At 47.7% G+C, this 20,227-nt stretch overlaps 1 protein-coding gene and 1 pseudogene across 2 annotated transcripts in view; one reads left to right on the top strand and one right to left on the bottom strand.

Moving 5' to 3' along the window:
- Positions 1–11,694, top strand: part of Tgm5 (transglutaminase 5) — a 34,666-nt gene extending 22,972 nt beyond the window's left edge. For both annotated transcript variants that reach the window (XM_059259542.1, XM_059259541.1), the window contains 7 exons: positions 3,544–3,682; positions 4,974–5,077; positions 5,187–5,426; positions 8,527–8,892; positions 9,399–9,559; positions 11,262–11,395; positions 11,541–11,694. In XM_059259542.1, coding sequence (XP_059115525.1) covers positions 3,544–3,682; positions 4,974–5,077; positions 5,187–5,426; positions 8,527–8,892; positions 9,399–9,559; positions 11,262–11,395; positions 11,541–11,694 — 1,298 coding nt within the window. The remainder of the gene's footprint in view (positions 1–3,543; positions 3,683–4,973; positions 5,078–5,186; positions 5,427–8,526; positions 8,893–9,398; positions 9,560–11,261; positions 11,396–11,540) is intronic.
- Positions 7,188–7,919, bottom strand: LOC131909996 (WW domain-binding protein 2-like; annotated as a pseudogene).
- Positions 11,695–20,227: the final 8,533 nt, after the last annotated feature.

Genomic DNA, 20,227 nt, shown 5'->3' with positions numbered 1-20,227 from the left:
GAAATCTGTTGACAGCATAAGCGGGAGGCTAATGTGACCTAGAGCAGTCAGAGAAACTTCAAAGACGAAGGTGCATCGAGATCACAGGCGGCTGGGACGCAAGTGGCAAGGGTGGAGCTTGTGGTTAGAGCAAGGAAGGGACTGGGGAAACCGGAGCCCAAGTCCTGACCCGACCCCTCTCCCCGATTTCACCTCTCCAAGCTTCAGGTGTGGCCTCTTGTGTTTCATGCTCTATATAAGCAACCCTCCTTGCCAGCACGGTGGGTCCCATCTCTAATACCAGCACTCAGGAGGCTGAGGCAGGAGGATAGCTAGAGGCCTAAAGTCAACCTGGTCTACAAAGTGGGATTCTGCCTCAAAAAACAACTTCCCTACCTCAACAAAAACAAAATAAGGGGGCAGGCTGTAGCTTAGTGGTAGAGCACTTGCCTAGAAGGGGTAAAGCCCCAGGTTCAAACCTTAGCACCCCAGGAAGAAGAGAAGCCCTTGCCCAGGACTCCTGATTTGAATCTTGTGCCTCTATGGAGACCTCACTGTTACTAAACATCTCTACAGCTGAGCTGCTTCAAGTCTTCCCTGTATACCTCTTTCGTCAAGGACAACATCTTCACTGTAGGTATTGGCCATGAGGTCAAGCGCAGTATAAGCATTATCTCACTTAATCCTCTCCAGGACCCTGTGCTTTTCTCACTTTTAAAGGTGACATACCTTAGCTTAGGGAGGTGAGGTCACATGGCAAGGAGAGGAAAGACAGGCCAGGACTTAGGCCCAGAAAAAAGGAGCCATGTCTACAGCTCAATGGCACGGCACTTGTCTAGCATGTTTGAAGCTCGGAACTCAATCTCTAGCTACAAGAAGAGGAGGACGAGGACAGCCCTGGGTTTGTCTCCAGCACGGTTGGATTTGGGGACAGATACCTGTAAATCCACCCTAAAGAGCCTAAACTAAGATCTATAGGCAGTAAAAGGTCCAAACTGAAGTGTGAACCTGTCTAAATGACAGCAGCATGTGTGGTAAACCTTTACAAACATTTGGTATTTTACTGAGGAAGAGGAGGAGAAACTGTTCTTGTCTCTCTCTTCATTCTGTCCCACTGCAATAGCCCTATCTCCTTCTCAGTCCTCTCATAGGCCACGACAAGTTCAAGGAAGAATGGATCACTGTAAATCCATCACTGTGCTCTATAGACAGGCCAGTTTGGTGCCCAGGGTGTACGTACAGCCATTATGACAGTGTGTGTTGAAGTCAGAAATCATTAGAGTATGCATCATCCATCCATCCATCCATTCATCCATCCGTCCGTCCATCCATCCATGCAGCAAGTATCGGCACGTCAGGCCTTGCCCTGTATTGTTAATGGCTGTGCAATGGTAAAGATGAGTAACATAATCTTTGCCCTTAGGAAGGCAGACTCATCAACAAACCATTACAGAACGTGTGTTAGGGTGGGAAAGGGCCCATCAGGCCACAGCTATCAGGAGCTGACACCAGTCCTGGCACTTTGAGTGGCCATTGCTGGACTCCCCCCTCAGAGTGGAAAAGGGAGGAGGCTGCTTTCTGCTCTCTGCCTGCTGCCCTGCCTTGGCATGCTCTCTTGCTGCCGTGAGTGGCATCCGCCTGCCTGACTACACTTTTAGCATAAGTGTGCCCACCCAGGGCTCCTCCACTCTTGCCACATTTCTATCTCGTGTTTCTTCAGCGGCAGCTTTTCTTCCGTCACCTCCTCTCTGAGGGTGTCCTGTGTAACCCCCACCTTCCACCCACTTATCAGGACTGCCCACTGCTTAACCTAGTTTGCGTTGGCTATGTTCCGATATGCCACTCAAGAGAGAGTTCAAGACTTCCTTTTGGGCTTCTCTCCTCCCCAAGCAAGGTCACTTCTAGGGGTGTCCCCTTCCCTGACCTAGAGAGGCATGTGTCACACTACTAAGAAGGAGCCTAGTGGAGACTGCTGGCTCAGACCCGTAGTCTCAGCTACTTCAGAGGCTGAGGCAGAATGATCACAAGTTCAAGGCTTGCCTGGGCTACAGAGCAAGTTCAAGGTCAACTTGAGTAACTTAACAAGACACTGCCTCAAGATTTAAAACAGAAAAAGCCTGACTGTAGCTCAGTGAAAAAGTACTCACCTAGCACGTGCAAGACCTTGAGTTCAGTCCTCGGCACCACAGAACGTAATAAGGAAGGTTAGGCTTGGTGGCACATATCCATAAACTCAAGGCTAGCCTGGGCTATGTAACGAGATCCTGTCTAAAGAAAAAAAGCCTAAACTAAAATCTATTTAAAAACAAGACATTCCAACTCTACCAATATTTGTTTTTTTGTTTTTTGTTTTTTCACTCAGTCATTTGGCCTCTTGGAGTCAGTCCCACGGAATAAGAAGGGATTGATCTGCAAAGATATCCATCACTATTATTTACTGTAGGAAAAATACGAGAAGCCCACTAACTTTCTAAGAATAAGCACCACTAGAAATATAGTATAGAAGTGCAGCAAATATAAAATAACATGGGAAGATGTGTGAGATGTGCAGAACACTTGATGGTTTGAATTGAGTATGCTACCGACGGGTAGACTTGGCACCGAGCACAAGCTTGGGAATGAAACGGCAGCTTGAGTGAGGGCCCTGTGTCCTGCCTGCTGTGTGACATCTGGTCAAGGTGGCTCGTCGTTCTTAGCCTCCGTCATCAGAGTGGAATAGTAATAGCAGACACTACCCAGAGCTCTCTTGAGAACAGTGAAGGGGAAAGAGGCAGCCCGGAGCCTTGCGGCTGGATACTAGCGATTGTTATTAGTCTTACCTAGCCAGGTCAGCACCGCTGGGCACAGGGGACAGGCATCCTTGGAGTAATTAGTGGTGAGCTGGGATGAGGGTTCACTCACCTGAAAGAGCATGGAATGGGGTTGCAGCAGAAAACAAGAAAAGAAGTTAGCTGGCCAAGGAAATAAATACACCTGGGGAATAAAGACAACATTCTGCCTCTTTCCAGGGATGTTTTGACCAGGTACACACTCAGTTTTCCAAGCTTGTGTTGCATGGTTGTCCTCCTTTTCCTGGAGAGGTTTCTGACATAATATTGCCAAGAATAAAAGGGAACTCTAAGCCACAGAAACCTTTGTCTGACAATTTGATGGTCTCAGCAATAATCCTAACGACAGGAAGAAACAGAATCCAGCCTTTTGTTTGAAGATGGGAGACTTGAGGCCAGGAGAGGAGTGAGGCTGAGTGAGGTCTCCCAGTCTTGCCAACAGAGAGGTGTGCCTGCCCCACCCTGCTGGCTTAAACAGCAGATACGGTAACTTGCTAGACTCTCTTGGCTCCAGCAAAGCCTGTCAGATCAGCCAGTATCCTAACCTCTGCGACAGTCATCCCATGAGCTCAGGAAATGGGGAGAGGGATGGAATTGCTGTCAGTGTAGCGTCCCAAACAGTCCCTGTCTGGTCCTGCAGATCCCAACTGGACGCTTTCACTCGGTTCAGGATCTAGAGCACACTGGTGTAGTGTCTCCCATCTACAGCACACTGTGCTTCTCTGTCTTTCTGCAGTGATGAGGTGCCTGGGCATCCCCACCCGTGTGATCACCAACTTTGACTCCGGCCATGACACAGACGGGAACCTGATCATAGACGAGTATTACGACAACACAGGCAGGATCTTGGAGAATATGAAGAAGGATACCGTCTGGTGAGACACAACCGCTCAGTCTGTTTCTTGAACCACAGATCTGAGGCCAAACCACAGCAGAAAGTAGGGCGGGACTGTGCTCCCAGCCTCTGCCGCCATCCTTCTGCTTCCCATCATGGGGCTGTGCTCCCAGCCTCTGCCCCCATCCTCCTGCTTCCTATCCTGGGGCTGTGCTCCCAGCCTCTGCCCCCATCCTCCTGCTTCCTATCCTGGAGCTGTGCTCCCAGCCTCTGCCCCATCCTCCTGCTTCCCATCATGGGGCTGTGCTCCCAGCCTCTGCCGCCATCCTTCTGCTTCCCATCATGGGGCTGTGCTCCCAGCCTCTGCCCCCATCCTCCTGCTTCCTGTCCTGGGGCTGTGCTGCCAGCCTCTGCCCCATCCTCCTGCTTCCTATCCTGGAGCTGTGCTCCCAGCCTCTGCCCCCATCCTCCTGCTTCCTATCCTGGGGCTGTGCTCCCAGCCTCTGCCCCATCCTCCTGCTTCCCATCATGGGGCTGTGCTCCCAGCCTCTGCCCCATCCTCCTGCTTCCCATCATGGGGCTGTGCTCCCAGCCTCTGCCGCCATCCTCCTGCTTCCCATCATGGGGCTGTGCTCCCAGCCTCTGCCCCCATCCTCCTGCTTCCTGTCCTGGGGCTGAGAGACAGCAGAACAGAAAACAGCCATGGGTTTAGACTCCTCACATAATCAAAGCTGTTAGACTGGGGTTGAGGTCCCCCTTTGTCACCTCCTTCTTTTAAGAGCCTAAGGGTCTGACCATAGAGGCCTGACATCTCACTTGTGGGCATGGCAAAGACTAGGGCTACCTCTGTGGGACACACACACACACACACACACACACACACACACACACACACAGAGAGAGAGAGAGAGAGAGAGAGAGAGAGAGACAGACAGACAGACAGACAGACAGAGACAGAGAGACAGAGACATAGGAAAGGAGCCATGAGGCCCCCTTTGAGAGAGCCGAGAGGAATTTGAACTTCAGTGGACTGGAAGCCTGCACTCTGTTCACACAGTCAGCAGAGGGATGCTCTTTTCTGTAGACAAATAGAGGCTCACGGGAGGGAGGTCTGTAACTCCTCTCCTAAAGACACTTGAGCCCTGTGAGTCTGACTTTCTGTAGCCGGTCCACTCGCTTATCCTTGCTGGTCTAGAAAGGAAACAAGCAGGCTAGCTGCCTTGGATGTGTTTAACACTGACTTCCCTGTCCTTGCTGGTCTAGAAAGGAAACAAGCAGGCTAGCCCCTGCCTTGGATGTGTTTAACGCCGACTCCCCTGCTTCTTCCTCAGGAATTTCCATGTGTGGAATGAGTGCTGGATGGCACGAAGGGACCTCCCTCCTGGACACGGAGGTTGGCAGGTGCTGGATGCTACCCCTCAGGAAACCAGCAATGGTGAGTCTCTCCAGAGAGGAATCAGGAGCCCCTCCCACAGACCTGCCCCAGACCCTCTCTTGTCCACCACATACTGCCCACCAGAGCTTTCCTTCCCATTTTCCCTCAGGTCTCTACTGCTGTGGTCCTGCTTCAGTCAAAGCCATCAAAGAGGGAGAAGTCGATCTAAACTACGACACGCGCTTTGCGTTTTCTATGGTGAACGCTGACTGCATGTCCTGGCTTGTCTACGGAGGAAAGGAGCAGAAAATTCACCAGGACACAGCTACTGTTGGGAATTTTATTAGTACCAAGAGCATCCAGAGTGACGAGCGGGATGACGTCACAGAGAGCTACAAGTATGAAGAAGGTAGAGCCGAGCAACCTTCCCGAGAGCCCAAGTTCAGGGTACCATCCCCTGCCATAGCCCAGGGAGTCGGAGGATGTGTGCAGGGCAAGACCCAGATCCACTGTCTCCTTAGTCATTCAGTTGCAAGGATTCAGTCAGGATGCCTCCACTGCCTTACTTCCCCTAGCCACCATTACCTCATGGACCAGAGACTTCCCTCCAATATGTTCATCTCTCCTGATAGTCATTTATAGACATCCTGCCAACAGAACATGAGTTCTCCCAGCTTCCCTCAAAATTCAGCCTTCAACTGAAGATGGCAGTCAACTTAGTAAACTCTTCTATTGGCCGATTTCTTTCACCTAACTTACCATTTGGTTAATTGTATTTGGTTGAGGATTCAGGAGACAGGCCAGATCACCAGGCAGCACTCCCACTTGTTAAGGTCAGTGTTCACCCTCATACTCATCCACTGGGCCAGCAAGGGCCAGAGGGGGATGCTGAGGTGATAGTCCTGTCAGGGACTTAGCAAAGCCAACGGAGACCATGTTGATCAGGTGTAGATGAACTCCTAGAACAGCTACCTGCTAGGTTAACTTCTAGGGAGACAAGCAAAGATATCCAGCCCTGAGGACCAGAATCGGGGTCGTCACTGCTGAGTCATTGACACAGCCCCTGTATGTATTTTGAAGCCCGGTAATGTAATACCTCCTCCTTTGTATTTTTATTCAAGACGAATTTACCTATTCCAGGTATTTTATATTCATGTCAATTGTGTGTGTGTGTGTGTGTGTGTGTGTGTTCCTAGCTCAGTGAAAAATTCCATTAGTATTTTGATAGGAATTCTAATGACTATATAGACCATTTGGGGTTATATGAACATTTTTGGCCATTTACTTCAGTTTTACTATTTCATAGTTGTAACAAACAAATCAAAGTACAAACAAGGTTTATTTTACATTAATACATTAACTGGATTTTTGTCAAATTAATAGCGAGTTCTATTTAAATAACCATCTCCTCTCTTTGAACTCAGCACAGGAACAAACAACAGTGGATTTTGATGCATGGGGGGGCGGTGAAGTATACAGAGGTAGGGTAGGTGGAGGTTACAGCCACACACCGTTGGGGCCCTCATTCCCAGACCATAGGACCTGATGGGACAGACATGCATTCTACTGCTCCCCAGGAGAAGCCCCTTGTACAAGGGAGAGGAGAGGGGAAATAATTTTCAGAAATTAGCAGGGCTCGCAGCCACAGCGGCCTTGCCTCTGATGCCACCAACCCTGGAATTTCAGGGTACAACTCCCAAAGCTTGAGGCCAAGGAAGGAGCAAGGAAGAACAAGGGTAGCCATGTAAGTGTGGTGAGGCCAGAGACTGACTGGTGGTCTGCTGGGACAGTGGCCTTCCAGGGACACACACAGCAGGGGAAGTGAATAAGAGTATGGTCTGGCCTGGCCCTTGGGAAGAAACATGACTAGTCTGATGAGCCCATGAGGTAGAGTGCAAATCCACCAGATTGAGGGACTGGGATGGGGAAGGAGTGGACTGTGGGAAGGACTCAGCACCATGGGTTGGGCTAGCTTGGGAAGCTGGGAGGTGCCTCTCAGAGGCCAGGAGCCCAGAGTCTGCCCTTCCATCAGCACATCAGAGGTAACTGTTTATAATCAGAACTGGGGGAGAACAGGGCTCTCCCTGTCCTCCCTGAGTCCCAGGTGCAGTCCCATGGGAAGCCCAGGAAAGGATCATGGGAGAAGAGGCAGGGAGTTGGACAGGATCTACTAGGTCTTCTTGTCTTCTGCAGGGTAGTAGGGTGGTGGTGGAGGCTATTCATGTTCCTGTAGACATCATGTGGGTTGCCTGAGTTGTAATAGGCACTAGCAGCTATTTCTATGGCCTTGGCCTCTGCTGCAGGAGTGGAGGGGATGTTGGGGCCTCAGATTGGAGGTGCCATGGTCCCAGGTTAGCGTGGTGGCAAGGGTTTTATACATCTCATGACCCCCGCCATCATGGGAGAGCCTGGATATAATTCAAGCAGGGGAAGTGGTGGGTAGCCAAGGGAACATTCCATTAGCTACCAGCAGGGGGAAAGGCATAGGTCCTGCTGGCATGTTAGAGTACCCATAGGCTCCATCTGGGGTCTTCACCTCTGGAGGCTTGAGATGCCACCTGGGGCATCTACTCTCCAAACTCAATTGCATGCCACACTATGGAGGTCAACATATAGAAAGGGGAGTCTTCCCAGTCACCTCCTGCTCCATCACTGTTCTCTTAATGAAGTCCTCATAGAACACTGGCTGCCTGATCTCATGGTCCTTCTTCACATAAAGTGGCATCATGAAGGACTGCATTCTTCCTGTTAGACAGAAAAATGGCCGTTAAGGGATAAGGTAGATGGTGCCTTTCTTGGTCCCTTTGAAGGCCTCTTGCACATTCTTCGTGTCATTAAATGTAAGAGCCACATGATCATAGGACATTAGGATGCTCTTAGTGTTGTTGATGGTCACTCTCATCGATCACTCTGACAGGGGCTTAGTACGGACTTTTTAACAATACTGATTCTTCCAGCCCATGAAATAGGATACCTTCCCACTTTTTTCTATTCTTTTCAATTTCTTTTATTAGTATTTTATAATTTTCATTATGGAGGTCTTTTACTTCTTTGATTAAACTCATTCTTAAGTATTGTTTTTTCTTGAGGGGCTAAATAAAAATTAGATTGCTTTCTTAATTTCTATTCTGACAATGCACTACTATCATATAGCAATGCAATTGATTTTGTAAAGATTTATTTTATTTTTATTTGTGTGTATGTATGTGCATGTGTGGGTGGATACTCTCAGATGCCAGAAGAAAGTGTTCGATCCCTTAGAGCTGGAGTTAGAGGTGGTTGTGACCCCCCTGATGTGGTGCTGGGAACTGAACCGTGGTCCTCTGTTAGGGCATCAGTGCCCTTAACTGCTGAAACATCTCTCCAGTCCCCTGAACAGGATTTTGGTAGGTTGGTTTTGCATCTTGTAGTTTTGTTGGTGGACGTGCTGAGGGTAGACTCTTCAGATAAGGTTTACCTCCTGGGTCAGCCTGACCCATGCTGATCCTGTATCCTATCTACCCTTCTAGGTTCCCTTCAAGAGAGACAAGTGTTTCAAAAGGCTCTACAGAAGCTAAAGGCTGGAAGGTCTCAAGGGTCACACCAAGGAGACTCAAATCCCTTCAGCTCCGTGCCACCAAGGCAAGATGGTTCTAGGAGCCTAGATACGCCTTCCCTCCGACCCAGCGATGTCATCCAGGTCTCTCTGAAGTTTGAGCTGCTTGACCCACCTAACATGGGCCAAGACATAAACTTTGTCCTGTTGGCTGTCAACATGTCACCTCAGTTCAAGGACCTCAAACTCAATTTGAGTGCCCAGTCTCTGTTGCATGACGGCAGCCCCCTGGCCCCCTTCTGGCAGGACGTAGCATACATCACACTGTTCCCTGAAGAAGGTACTTGCTTAGTTCTCCTGCAGCCCCTCTCCTTTCCCCCTTTTCTCTCTCCCTCCTCCCTTCCTCCTGCTGACCTCTAAGGAAAGAAGCCCACTTATTGATGCAAACCTGAGCTTTGGAGTCATCTAGACTTAGGACCTAGGAATTATTCTGGGCAACCTATACTGCTTTTTTTTTTTTTTTTTTGGCTTTTTGAGACAGGGTTTCTTTCTGTGTAGCCCTGGCTGTCCTGGAACTCACTCTGTAGACCAGGCTGTCCTGGAACTCTCAGAGATCCTCCTGCCTCTGCCTCCTGAGTGCTGGGATTAAAGGTGTGCACCACCACTGTCCAGTTTATATTGTTTTTCTTGACTGTAGTTTTCCCATCTGAAAGGTTAGTTTCTGCTTCAGCAAAATTTGGTGTACTTTGGCTCCCTCTTCTCTGTAGAAGAACCATCAGATCCAACTGAGGCCCAGCTGGCTTCCTCAGCCATTCTCACTTCTTCCTTCTTGTCTTCTCTCCCTAGAAAAGACCTACCCTTGCAAAATCCTCTACTCCCAGTACAGCCAGTATCTGTCCACAGACAAGCTAATCCGCATCAGCGCCCTGGGTGAAGAGAAGAGCAGTCCTGAGAAAATCCTGGTGAACAAGATCATCACCCTGACTTTCCCAGGCATCGTGATTAATGTAGGCAAAAAGTGGGCCCTTACAACTGGCCTTGGGTCCCTGAGCTCTGGATAGGAGGCAGCCAGGCCTGTTCAGGAGGATGTCCCTTCTTTATTTATTCTGGTACCCCCCAGAAGGGAACAGTTTATAGAAGGGTCTTCAGCTCCTTGTACTATCAGTGGCCTTTGTGTGTGTGTGTGTGTGTGTGTGTGTGTGTGTGTGTGTGTGTGTGTGTGTTAGTCAGGGTAGAAACTGTGAAGAGACACCATGACCATGGCAGCTCTTATAAAGGACAACATTTAATTGGGTGGCTTACCGTTCAGGGGTCCAGCCCATCATTGTCATGGTGGGACAGGAAGTGGTCTGTCTCACTGGGCGTGGCTTGAGTATTTATGAGACCTCAAAGCCTGCCTCCACAATGACACACTTCCTCCTACAAGGCCACACCCACTCCAACAAAGCCACACTTCCTAATAGTGCCACTCTCTGTGAGCTTATTGGAGCCATATACGTTCAAACAACCACAGCGTGGATCCTTGATCTCAAGCCATAGATTCAGAGGTCCTCTCTTGTGCTGCCTCTTGTTTTGGCTTTCAGGGGCAAACCTGAGGAACAGTCCAGATGACAGAGGCTCAGTGGAGGGAAGAGTCCACCTCAAGGCCAGTTCTGGTTTGGTTTGCCATTTTTCTGGCTGTGTGTCCTTGAGCAAACCCCCTGGGCCTCTGCTTTTGAAGTACTGAAAGAGGAGAGTAGATGGCAGGGCCTCACGTTCTGGGGCCTTTCTGAGGAGGAACGTGTTCAGGGTTCTTCTTTGTAGTGCTGTCTCCAGGGCCTACCCCAGCTCCTGGATCCCCGCCAGTTGAGGCTATGAGGCCCTCTTGACAGCACTTCCAAGTCTCGAGTAGACTTAAACGGCATCTTAGCAAAGGAACAACACATTTTGAGAGAAGAGAGAAGAGATGGGAAGGGCCTTGAGTTTCTAGGTGTAGCAAATTACGTATGGGAACTCAAGGGAAGTAAGGGCATGGGGGAAACTGTGTCATGTCGATTCCTCAGGGCCCTCTCCGGGCTGATGAGGGACTCTTCTAGTGTGCTTCTCTGTTGCTGTAATAAAACACTGGCCAAAACCGTCCGGGGGAGGAAAGGGTGTGTTGGTCATTGAGGGAACTCAGGGAAGGAACCCACATAGAATCCGGAACCAAGAAGGGGCGCTGCTTACTGGTTTGGCCCCCATGGCTTTCTCATCTTGCTCTCTTATACAACCAGGAACACCTGCCTAGGGGTGGTACCTCTCCCAGTGAGCTAAGCCCTCCCACATCAACCAGGAAAATGCCACCACAGACTGGCCCACAGGCCAGTATGATGAAAACATCTCCTCAATTCATAGTCCCTCTTCCCAGATAACTCTAGCTTTTATCAAGTTGACAAAGCACAGCCACCACAGGGACCAATGTCTCAGTGATGAACTTTGACCTTCCGGGTAAAAGGAAGGGGAATGAGACACCTTTGTAAGTGTATGCCTTTAGGCAAGTGGATGGAGGCCAGAGAGCATTTCCTATGTCTGTTTCTTCTTATTGCTCCAACTCAAAATAATCCTGAGGCCAAAGTGGCATATTTAGGGATGGTATATTCTGACATCCTGCAAAACTGTGACTTAACATTCAGTGACCTGGGGATGACGACTAATCTCTTGCTTCCTTCCCTGTCCTGGGTCTCTGTTTAGGTTCTAGGAGCAGCCTTTGTGAATCAGCCACTCACTGTCCAGGTGGTCTTTTCAAACCCACTCTCAGAGCCTGTTGAGGACTGTGTGCTGACCTTGGAAGGAGGTGGCCTCTTCAGGAAGCAGCAGAGAGTTCTGTAAGTGAGGCCAGCACCCAGGCTTCTCTCCCATGTGTCCTGCTTTAGCATGATCAGGCCCCTAGAGGGACTCAGAACATTGGAGGGCCCAGTGCAGGAGGTGAGGAAGAAAGGGTTTTCTGACATTCTCCATTCTCTGTCGCAGCATTGGAGTCCTCAGACCCCATCACAAGGCCAGCATCACTCTGAAGACTATCCCTTTCAAGAGTGGCCAAAGGCAGATCCAAGCTAATCTGAGGAGCAATAAGTTTAAAGACATCAAGGGTTACAGGAATGTGTATGTTGACATTGGCGTATAGAGTCTGAGACAGAGCTGGAGAGATGGCTCAGCGGCTGAGAGCATGGGTTGCTTTTGCAAAGGACTTGGGTTAGATTTCCCAGCATTCCCATGATGGCTCATAACCATCTGTAACCCCAGTTTCAGGGTATCCAACCAACACTCGTGCAGAAAAAAAGCATTCATGCACATACAGTAAAAATAAATAAATCTAATTTTTTAAAGAAACTCTGAGATGTGCTGGTCCTGTGGATTTTACACTAAAGGTTTCACAGACTCTGACATCAGCAGCAATGGAGATGCCAGAGATAGCCTGTTCCTGGTCTGTTTATGAAGCTTGCCAGGACTCTTCAGCACCAGGGATTCTATGGTATCCACACAGAGGTGCGATTTGGCACAGAGGTGCGATTTGGCACAGAGGTCAAGGGAAGACAGGTCTTAGCAGCTCACTGTGGCGTTGTTGTCGTGGGACTAAACAACATCAGCAAACTTCATTCTTCCTCTTTCACCTCGAGGAATCACTTTCTCTTCAGAGCTCCTACTGCCCTTCTGTTGCTAGGAGTTTCCTGTTGTTTCAGTGTCTGAGCCCACTCACTCATTCAAGAAGTATTTGCTGAGTGTCCAGTGTGTGGCCAATACCACTCTGAGTGTAATAGACGAGACAGTGAAAAAAGCAAAGGCCCTGGCATTGTGGCGCCTGCATTCTAGCAGGAACAAAGAAGACAGACACTAAACATCTCAGCAGGTGCCTAGCACAATCCAGGCCGAAGAGCAAAAATCCCCCAACATGTCTTTATACACCATGTTCTGTCTCAGTTTCTTGGCAAAAAGAGAGAAAAATAGACTAGGATATCTCTTGCCCCGACCTTCCCTTAAATATACTCCCCATATGACATTGAAGGCATTCTTCAGTTCTCACAGTCCTGGCATCTCCAGGTAACGTCACCAATGCATTTGAGTTCTTGGAGGCCTGCTGTTGGCTGGCAGTCAGGAAGCAAAAGCCACCCGAATAATGCAGTGAGGTAGATATTTGGTGGAGACTGAGATAGTCTCAGCGTTTCCTACCTGTTGCAGCTGATGTTTACCGTCACTCAAACCCTGCCCTGTCTGTGCTACCGAACATAAAACAGCTCTGCATCTCCTTTCCCAGGATACTGCCCTCCAGGTACCGGCTACTACCGTGACTAAGACAGATGTCCTAGTAAATGTGCAGACATTAAATAAAGAAGTTAACGACTTCCATTACACCTAAACAAAAGGGTCAATGTCGTTAATCAGAAGGAGAGAAGGGGTGTGGTGGGAATTACCTGGTAAGCTGGTTGTCTTGTGGGAGAGTCATCTAAGAACTTGGTGGCACAGTGGGCAGTAACCTACAATTATTTTATCCTATAATTATTACATGACAACAACAAGAAATCCTGTAAGGAAAACACCATGAAGAGGTGCATCTGACAGAGAGGGTGACCTCTGAAGTTCTTGGGAATTTTTAGCTGTCACATCCTCAAACTTGTTCATGAGTCCTGTTGGTAACACCACGTTCGTCAACTCACTCAACAAATAGTTACGGAGTTTCTTCTAGGCACAAGGCCCTAAGGCAGGCTGGCACTGAGGATATAAGAAAGACCAGAGCCGGCACTCAAGGAGCTCAAGTGTAGACATTTGGAGAATCTAAATGACATGCGAGATTTTTAAAGACTTTTAATAAATAAATTGATTAATTTTTACGTTTCTTTGGGGTATGTGTGTGTGTGTGCAAAAACATGCATGTGTGAGCATAGGAATATCATGAACGTCATTGCATACATGTGGTCAGAGGACAACTTGAGGAAGTTGATTTTCTACTTCTACCACGTTAAGTCCAAGGGACTAGAACTCAGGTCATCAGACTTAGCAGCAAGTGCCCTTACTGTTGCTACATGACCACACATGTGCTGTCCAGTAGCCAAGCAAGAGGCTTAGTCATCCTTTACATCCTTCATAATCCGTGCACTGTGTGATCATGTAATTTACGCGTGCAGGTGATCACATAATCTATGCACATGTGTAGTGCACTACGTAAGCCCATATGCGCATGTGGGGGGGGGGAGTCCATAAAAAGTGGGTCACAGACTCTTCCCCCTTCTTCTTCCTCCCTCTTCTGCACATGTCTTCCAAATAGGCCACAGCACATTCTCTTCTGTCTCCTTCCCCTAATAAGCTCTTATAGTGGGTTTTGTTGTACCTCTTGGTTTTTCTGGCACGGTAAACAGCGCTGCTTAATGAATAACATGGCGCCGCATAAAACTAACACTTACCTACCAAGCCCTCTCACCTACCAAGAAGATTTTTAACAAAGAAGGGTGAGAACCATTAGTGCAGAGAGGGTGAACCAGTTCAGTTCAAACTGTGGACTAAGGAAAGCTTCCTGGAGGAAGTAACATTTCTTAGGAACTACAATACTAGGAGATGGTCAAAAACAGACCCAGGAAGTGGTGAGGCTGGGTGAAGAAGCAGCCAGGCACTGCCAACCATTCGGGTGATTAGAGGTCAGAGTAGGAGGGAGCAAACAGAAGGAAAACCATGAGGCAAGCAGCAGGTGAAAAGGCTCTTCAGGAAGCCATCGAAGGAACTGGGGTCACTACTGCAGCCTTGTTTCTTCTCCATCCGGGAGCCCAGCCCCGCCTGCCTCAGGTGTCCGGGCTCAGAGCAGATTCTGTTTTGCAGCACCGAGCAGACTCCGTATGCCCAATAAGCACCGAGGACGAGTTTTCCACCCTGGTCAGCTGTCGTAAACTGCAGTCCCCACCGGAGTCGTTCATTCGAGTCAAGACCTTCTCTAACCACAAAGGCTGCTTTTCATTGGTTCATTTAACGGTTATTGAGTATCTCTGTGCAAATGTTCTAGGCCTGAGAATAAAACAATGAGGAATGCAAATGAGGTTCTCCCCACCCATCCCTAGCTGCTCAGTCCTCTCATCCCCAAAGGACAACTTACTTCTTCCATCGCCCAGTGCAGCTCCAGGTGTGAAGGGATGATTGTGAGGAATTTCTCTTGCTGGGGTGTGTGGCTCTGTGTTGGTGGCCCCCCTCAGCTGAGATACTCTGCTTTCTCACAGCCCGAGTGGGCGTGTGATTTATGCTGGACAAATCAGATTCTTCTCTGGGAGCTTTGGTACAGAACAAGTAAGCCAGAGAAGAACGGAACCTACCCTACAGCCCATGCTTCTCAACAGCAGAGGAGAGAGCTTATCACTGCTCACTGCTGCCAGGACCCCTTAGCCACCCTGGCTTCGCCTTCTCCTTGTTCTGAGCCTGATTCACCTTTTACCTCACAGTCAAGGGTATCCCTCAGTCTCAATTTTTTGGCTAAGCTGGCAGAAAATGGTTTCAGTTGCATGCAGTCAAAAGATTGCCTAATTCAGAGAGGCTAGAAGACTCCTTTAATACACTCAGAAAAGTTTGACTCCAGATGCCTACTGTGCCATCCTGCCCAGTGCTCCAAGAGTTTGCCCTTTGGTCCTAAAGGTGCCTAGTGCCATGAGCCAATCTAAAGTTCAAGGAAGCAGTAGAGGCCCTCGTTCTCCCACACCTCATGAATGGCGGTGTGGGAGGGGCAGGCACTCTTCTCCCACACCTCGTGAATGGTGGTGTGGGAGGGCAGGCAGTGGCAAGAGGGAGACCTTGTTGCCTAGACTCTGCTGCTCTCTGCTCTCCGGTCTCATAAAGCCCATTGCCCAGTCTTTCTCCATCCCCATCTTCCCGCTGACTAGCAGGCGAGCACGCCCGTGCGATATGTAACACCTCTGGACCTACCCCCGAAGACTCACTTTCTAGTATCCAGGAAGCACCAGTGCCAGCTTGGGACCCGCTGCTTTTCCCTAAGCACAGACAAAAAGAAGTTGACAGCATGATGCGGATCTAAGAGAGCCAGTGTCCCTCTGCTTCCATTAGGTTGAGGCTTGGCTTTGACCGAATGAGAGCAAGGAGCTTCCTGAAGGGAGGCAGGCCACAAGCCTGACTAGCAAGAGTATCCAGGAACTATGGGAGCTGGGGTCATGAGTGAATCTGTGGGAGTATGTGAGAGAGAGTTCTGTATTCAACATGTGGCTCTGGATGACGCTAATTTCCTATAGAGAATATTCTCTCTGCCAGTTTGGATGGGGGTAAAGCATTGTAGTTGAGACTGATTTAAAACCGATTTCTAGACCTGGAGAGATGCCTCAGCGGTTAAGAGCACTGACTGCTCTTGCAGAGGACCCAGGTTCAATTCCCAGGACCCACATGGCAGCTCACAACTGCCTATAACTCCAGTTCCAGGGGATCTGACTCCCTTTTCTGACCTCCATGGGTACTCTATACACGTGGTACACAGACTGTACATGCAGGCAAAATAGCCACACATAAAACAAATTAATTAATTAAAATGAGATAAATCTAAAAAATAATAAAATAAAATGGGTTTCTATTTCCTATTTACTATGTTTTCTCCTGGAGTCCCTTTTGGGGTCCCAGTCAAAAAGCCTGAGTTATTTACTGTGACCCTTCATCCGTGGAGAGCCTTAAACTCCAGTTTTGTGAGGCTGCCAGAAGATCTCAGATTCGTACACTCTCATCTGCCAACTATGAATCAGCAAATGTCTATGGAGTAGCAGTAGGGTCAAGATCACATCTGTGTGCTGTCCTCCCAAAATATTGACCCTGCCAATCCTTGCTGCCGTGATGCCTTCAAACAGGTATTTTCAACCTTTTATTTAGCTCTGCTGGCTGTTCTCAACGGAACTAATTATAACAAGCTAGTCTGCTTATTCCAGAAGCAGAAATCAGTAAGAAATCTAAAATTAAAAAAAAAAACCCTGAATAAAGAGCATTCTTCATAGTGGATTGGTTGCAAGTTAATGTGTTCTACAATGTATGGGATTTGACCTCAGTTTGAATCTAGGTTTTACCATAAGCTGTGAGCTGCTGGGGAAGCCTCAACACCCAGCCTGTGGCCAGCATGTGGCCAGCGTGTAGACAGCATGTGACCATCATGTAGACAGCGTGTGGACAGCATGTGGACAGCGTGTGGACAGCGTGTGGTCAGTATGTGGACAGCCTGTGGCCATTGTGTGGACAGCGTGTGGACAGTGTGTGGTCAGCGTGTGGACAGTAGGTTATGCTGTGCCCTGTTCAGCCTTGTCCTTGGCTGTGTGGGGTCCACTTCTGCTCCTTCACTGTTGGCATTACTCTGTGTGTTCTTCCGTCATGTCATACTCTATCACTAGCCTTCCGAAATTCTGGAATGAAGTAGCATATTAATTGACTGCTTCATGAATTTATTCATTCATAAGTGTGTACTCCCTATACTAACAAAATTGAGATACTGGTCCCTTACTTGGCTTACAAGACTGAGGCTGAAATCATAGGAGATAATGTATGCGAAAGCACTTGTAGAGGAAGGACCGGTCTAACTTACGTGAGCCTGGGTGTCACGCTGGGAGAATTCTTTGCCCTTTCTATCCCCATTAACATGACTTATCAATTTCCTTTCTTCTCGGATCTGTTCACATCTCCCTTCAATACTCTCTGAAAAAGTTATTGCTATCTTTTCCCTGAACCGTGACTAGACATCTCTTACAGGTCAGCTCCCTATCCCTCTTAGCCTGCTAAACCATTTATTTTAGACAGACTACAGTATTTTAAAATTCAAATCTGACTTGGTGATGCTTGCATCAAGTATGGTTCAACAGCCTCCCACTGCGCTAAGAATAGAACCCCAAATCCTCAGCTGCACCCTAGACATGGTGTTCTTTCACTTATTCCTTGCATTAGTGGTTCTGCATGTATTGATCCATCTCTCACAACACCCCGGTTAGCCAGGGCCGATTTGTCCTTCCAGATTTTCAGCTCAGTACCACTCTTGAGGAAGCCTATCCTGGCCACCACTCCTAGGTCTAAGAACTCAGCAGTTATCTTTTATAGCACCTGTCTCAAAAGCAGATTGGACTGTTTCAGGCACCCATGAATATCTGTCTCCCCCTGCTGGAACACAGGCTTCTCGGAGACAGAGAAACATTGATCTTATTTATTTATTTATTTGGTTTTTCGAGACAGGGTTTCTCTGTGTAGTTTTGGTGCCTGTCCTGGATCTCGCTCTGTAGACCAGGCTGGCCTCGAACTCACAGAGATCCACCTGGCTCTGCCTCCTGATTGCTGGGATTGAAGGCGTGTACCACCACCACCCGGTGACCTAATTTATTACTATATTACCAGAACCTAATATAATTTCTGGTGCACAAGAGTGGTCGAAATACTTTTTTCTCGTAGTTGAATAAACAAACCCTTCTTTGGGACACACCAGTGAGGAGCTGGTTTTCTGCAGAGGACTGGAGAGTGGAAAGGTGTGGGTGCTGCAGGAAGAAGGATGATTGACATTTGGGGTCAGCCTCCTTCCTTTTCACACTCTTCCTCTTTCCTCTCCCTGGCTAAACCGAACCACAGTGGTGTCTGTCTCATCCCAGGCTCCTCCAAAAGTGCCCCTGCGGAAACTGTCAGAGAGTTGGTATTGTGACGGTCTCGGGGGAATTCCACCATGACAGAGGAGAGTGTCTTTGGGAGATGGTTTGAAATGCAGAAGAAGGCCCCAAAGTGGAGCAAGGCCACAACTTTGTCCATTGCCCACCCAAGTAGAGCTCCTCAGCGCACACGGTTTCTGAATAAAACCTTTCTTTCCCTTGCAAGTTTTTATTTTTTGATATTAATATAAAAATACATGCTCATGGTACAAGGGACAAAAGGGTAAAGAGGGCCTCACTGCTGGGCACTGAATGAATGTCCAGATGCAGGAACTTTCCAGAAATGCTCTGGGTAAATACAAGCAAACTCACATATATCCTCCCCACATACACCCTATACACAAAAGCAGTTTATACTGTTCATTGTTCCATGTCTCACTTTTTAAAATTAATAATATTGCTTGAAAATAGTTCTATATCTGTTTATATTCTACTAAGTTCATGCATCATTGTTTATCTGATGATGTCTTATTTGTGGCTGTTTAGGTTATTTTCTATCTTTTGCTTTTTTTAAAGTATCAATGCATTGACTATACTTGTATAAACTTCATTTTGTCCAGCTAGAGCAGCTGAATCAAAAGAATTAACTCTAATGGGGCCAGAGAGATGGCTCAGACATTAAATGCACTTACTGCTCTTACAGAGGACCCAGGTTCAGTTCCCAACACTTATGTGGTGGATTATAACTTATAACCCAGTTCCAGGGTACCCAAGGTCCTCCTCTAACCTTCTCAGGCTCTTGCATGCATGTGGTATACATACACACACTCAGGAATACACACATGCACATGTACACACATACACAATCATTTTAAAAGAATACATTTTTAATTGTTATTTTGTGTGTATGGGTATTTTGCCTGCATGTATGTCTGTGTGCTGTCTGCATGCCTGGTGCCTGCAGAGGCCAGTAAAGAGCATAGAATCCCCTGGGACTAGAATTATAGACGGTTGTAAGCCACCATATGAGTGTTGGGAACTGAACTTGAGTCCTCTGGAAGAGCATTCAGCGCTCTAAACAACAGAGCCATCCCGCCAGCCCCTGCAGTTATAGTTTTGATCCATCTGGAATCTATGTGGTCTAATAGGAAGTCAAGTTTATGGCAAACTAATGTCCCCAAACCACTTACTAATGAATCTTTTTTCCTTCACTGATTCAAAGTACAACACAGTACATTTCTAAGTTATAAGGATTATCATGTTTTAATAGCTAGGAAGCCCGATCATACGTCATTACTGCTTCAGAAGTTTCCTTTTGAAACTTGGGATCAGTTTACCTGGTTTCAAAGAAACATTGTTTTGATATTTTTGCTGGGACTGCATTAACCTTAGGACCGGCCTGGGAACTCTGGCGTCTTAATGATGCTGCGGCATCCTATCCAAGCACGTGACCTGCACTTTATCTATTCAAGTCTTCTTTTTGTTCCTCAACAGTTTCCCTCACAGCCCTTACACACTCCTAAGGGGTTTTTTTTTTTTTGGTATATTTCATCTTTCATTGTTAAGTTACGTTCTACAAGGTAGGGCTTTCATTACATTTCCAACTGCTTGCTGACTACAGGGATGGAAATTACTATATTGGCTTGAAAAATATTGGAGCTATCCAGATCCTAGCCACTTTTTATCATCATTTTTAGATTTGTGTTTTCTTGGTAAAATTAAATAATGACAAATTACTTCTTTAATTCTTAGGGGAAAAGTATTATCTAGGGGTATGAGGCAGTAGTTTCTTCTTCCTCTTTTATTTATTTATTTATTTATTTATTTATTTATTTATTTATTTTGCATCATGATATTCTTCAAGCAGGTAACAGTTAAAAGCTGTAAAGTGTGAATAGCAGAAGCACCTTTCTGCCCCACCCCTGCTTCCCTGTCCCCAGGAACCAGGGCTTATGTGGTCTGTTCTGTGTCATCTCACACACCAGCTGCCCGAGTGTGCCCCTGGACACACACTGGGAAGCCCAGGCAAAGAGCTAGAAAGTCCAGGGGGTAGACAGGGCATCCTTTCCTGTGTCTTTATCC

This window comes from Peromyscus eremicus, chromosome 4 (assembly GCF_949786415.1).
Source record: "Peromyscus eremicus chromosome 4, PerEre_H2_v1, whole genome shotgun sequence".
In the NCBI taxonomy this organism is placed as follows: Eukaryota; Metazoa; Chordata; class Mammalia; order Rodentia; family Cricetidae; genus Peromyscus; species Peromyscus eremicus.
This window is presented reverse-complemented; position numbering and strand designations above follow the sequence as displayed.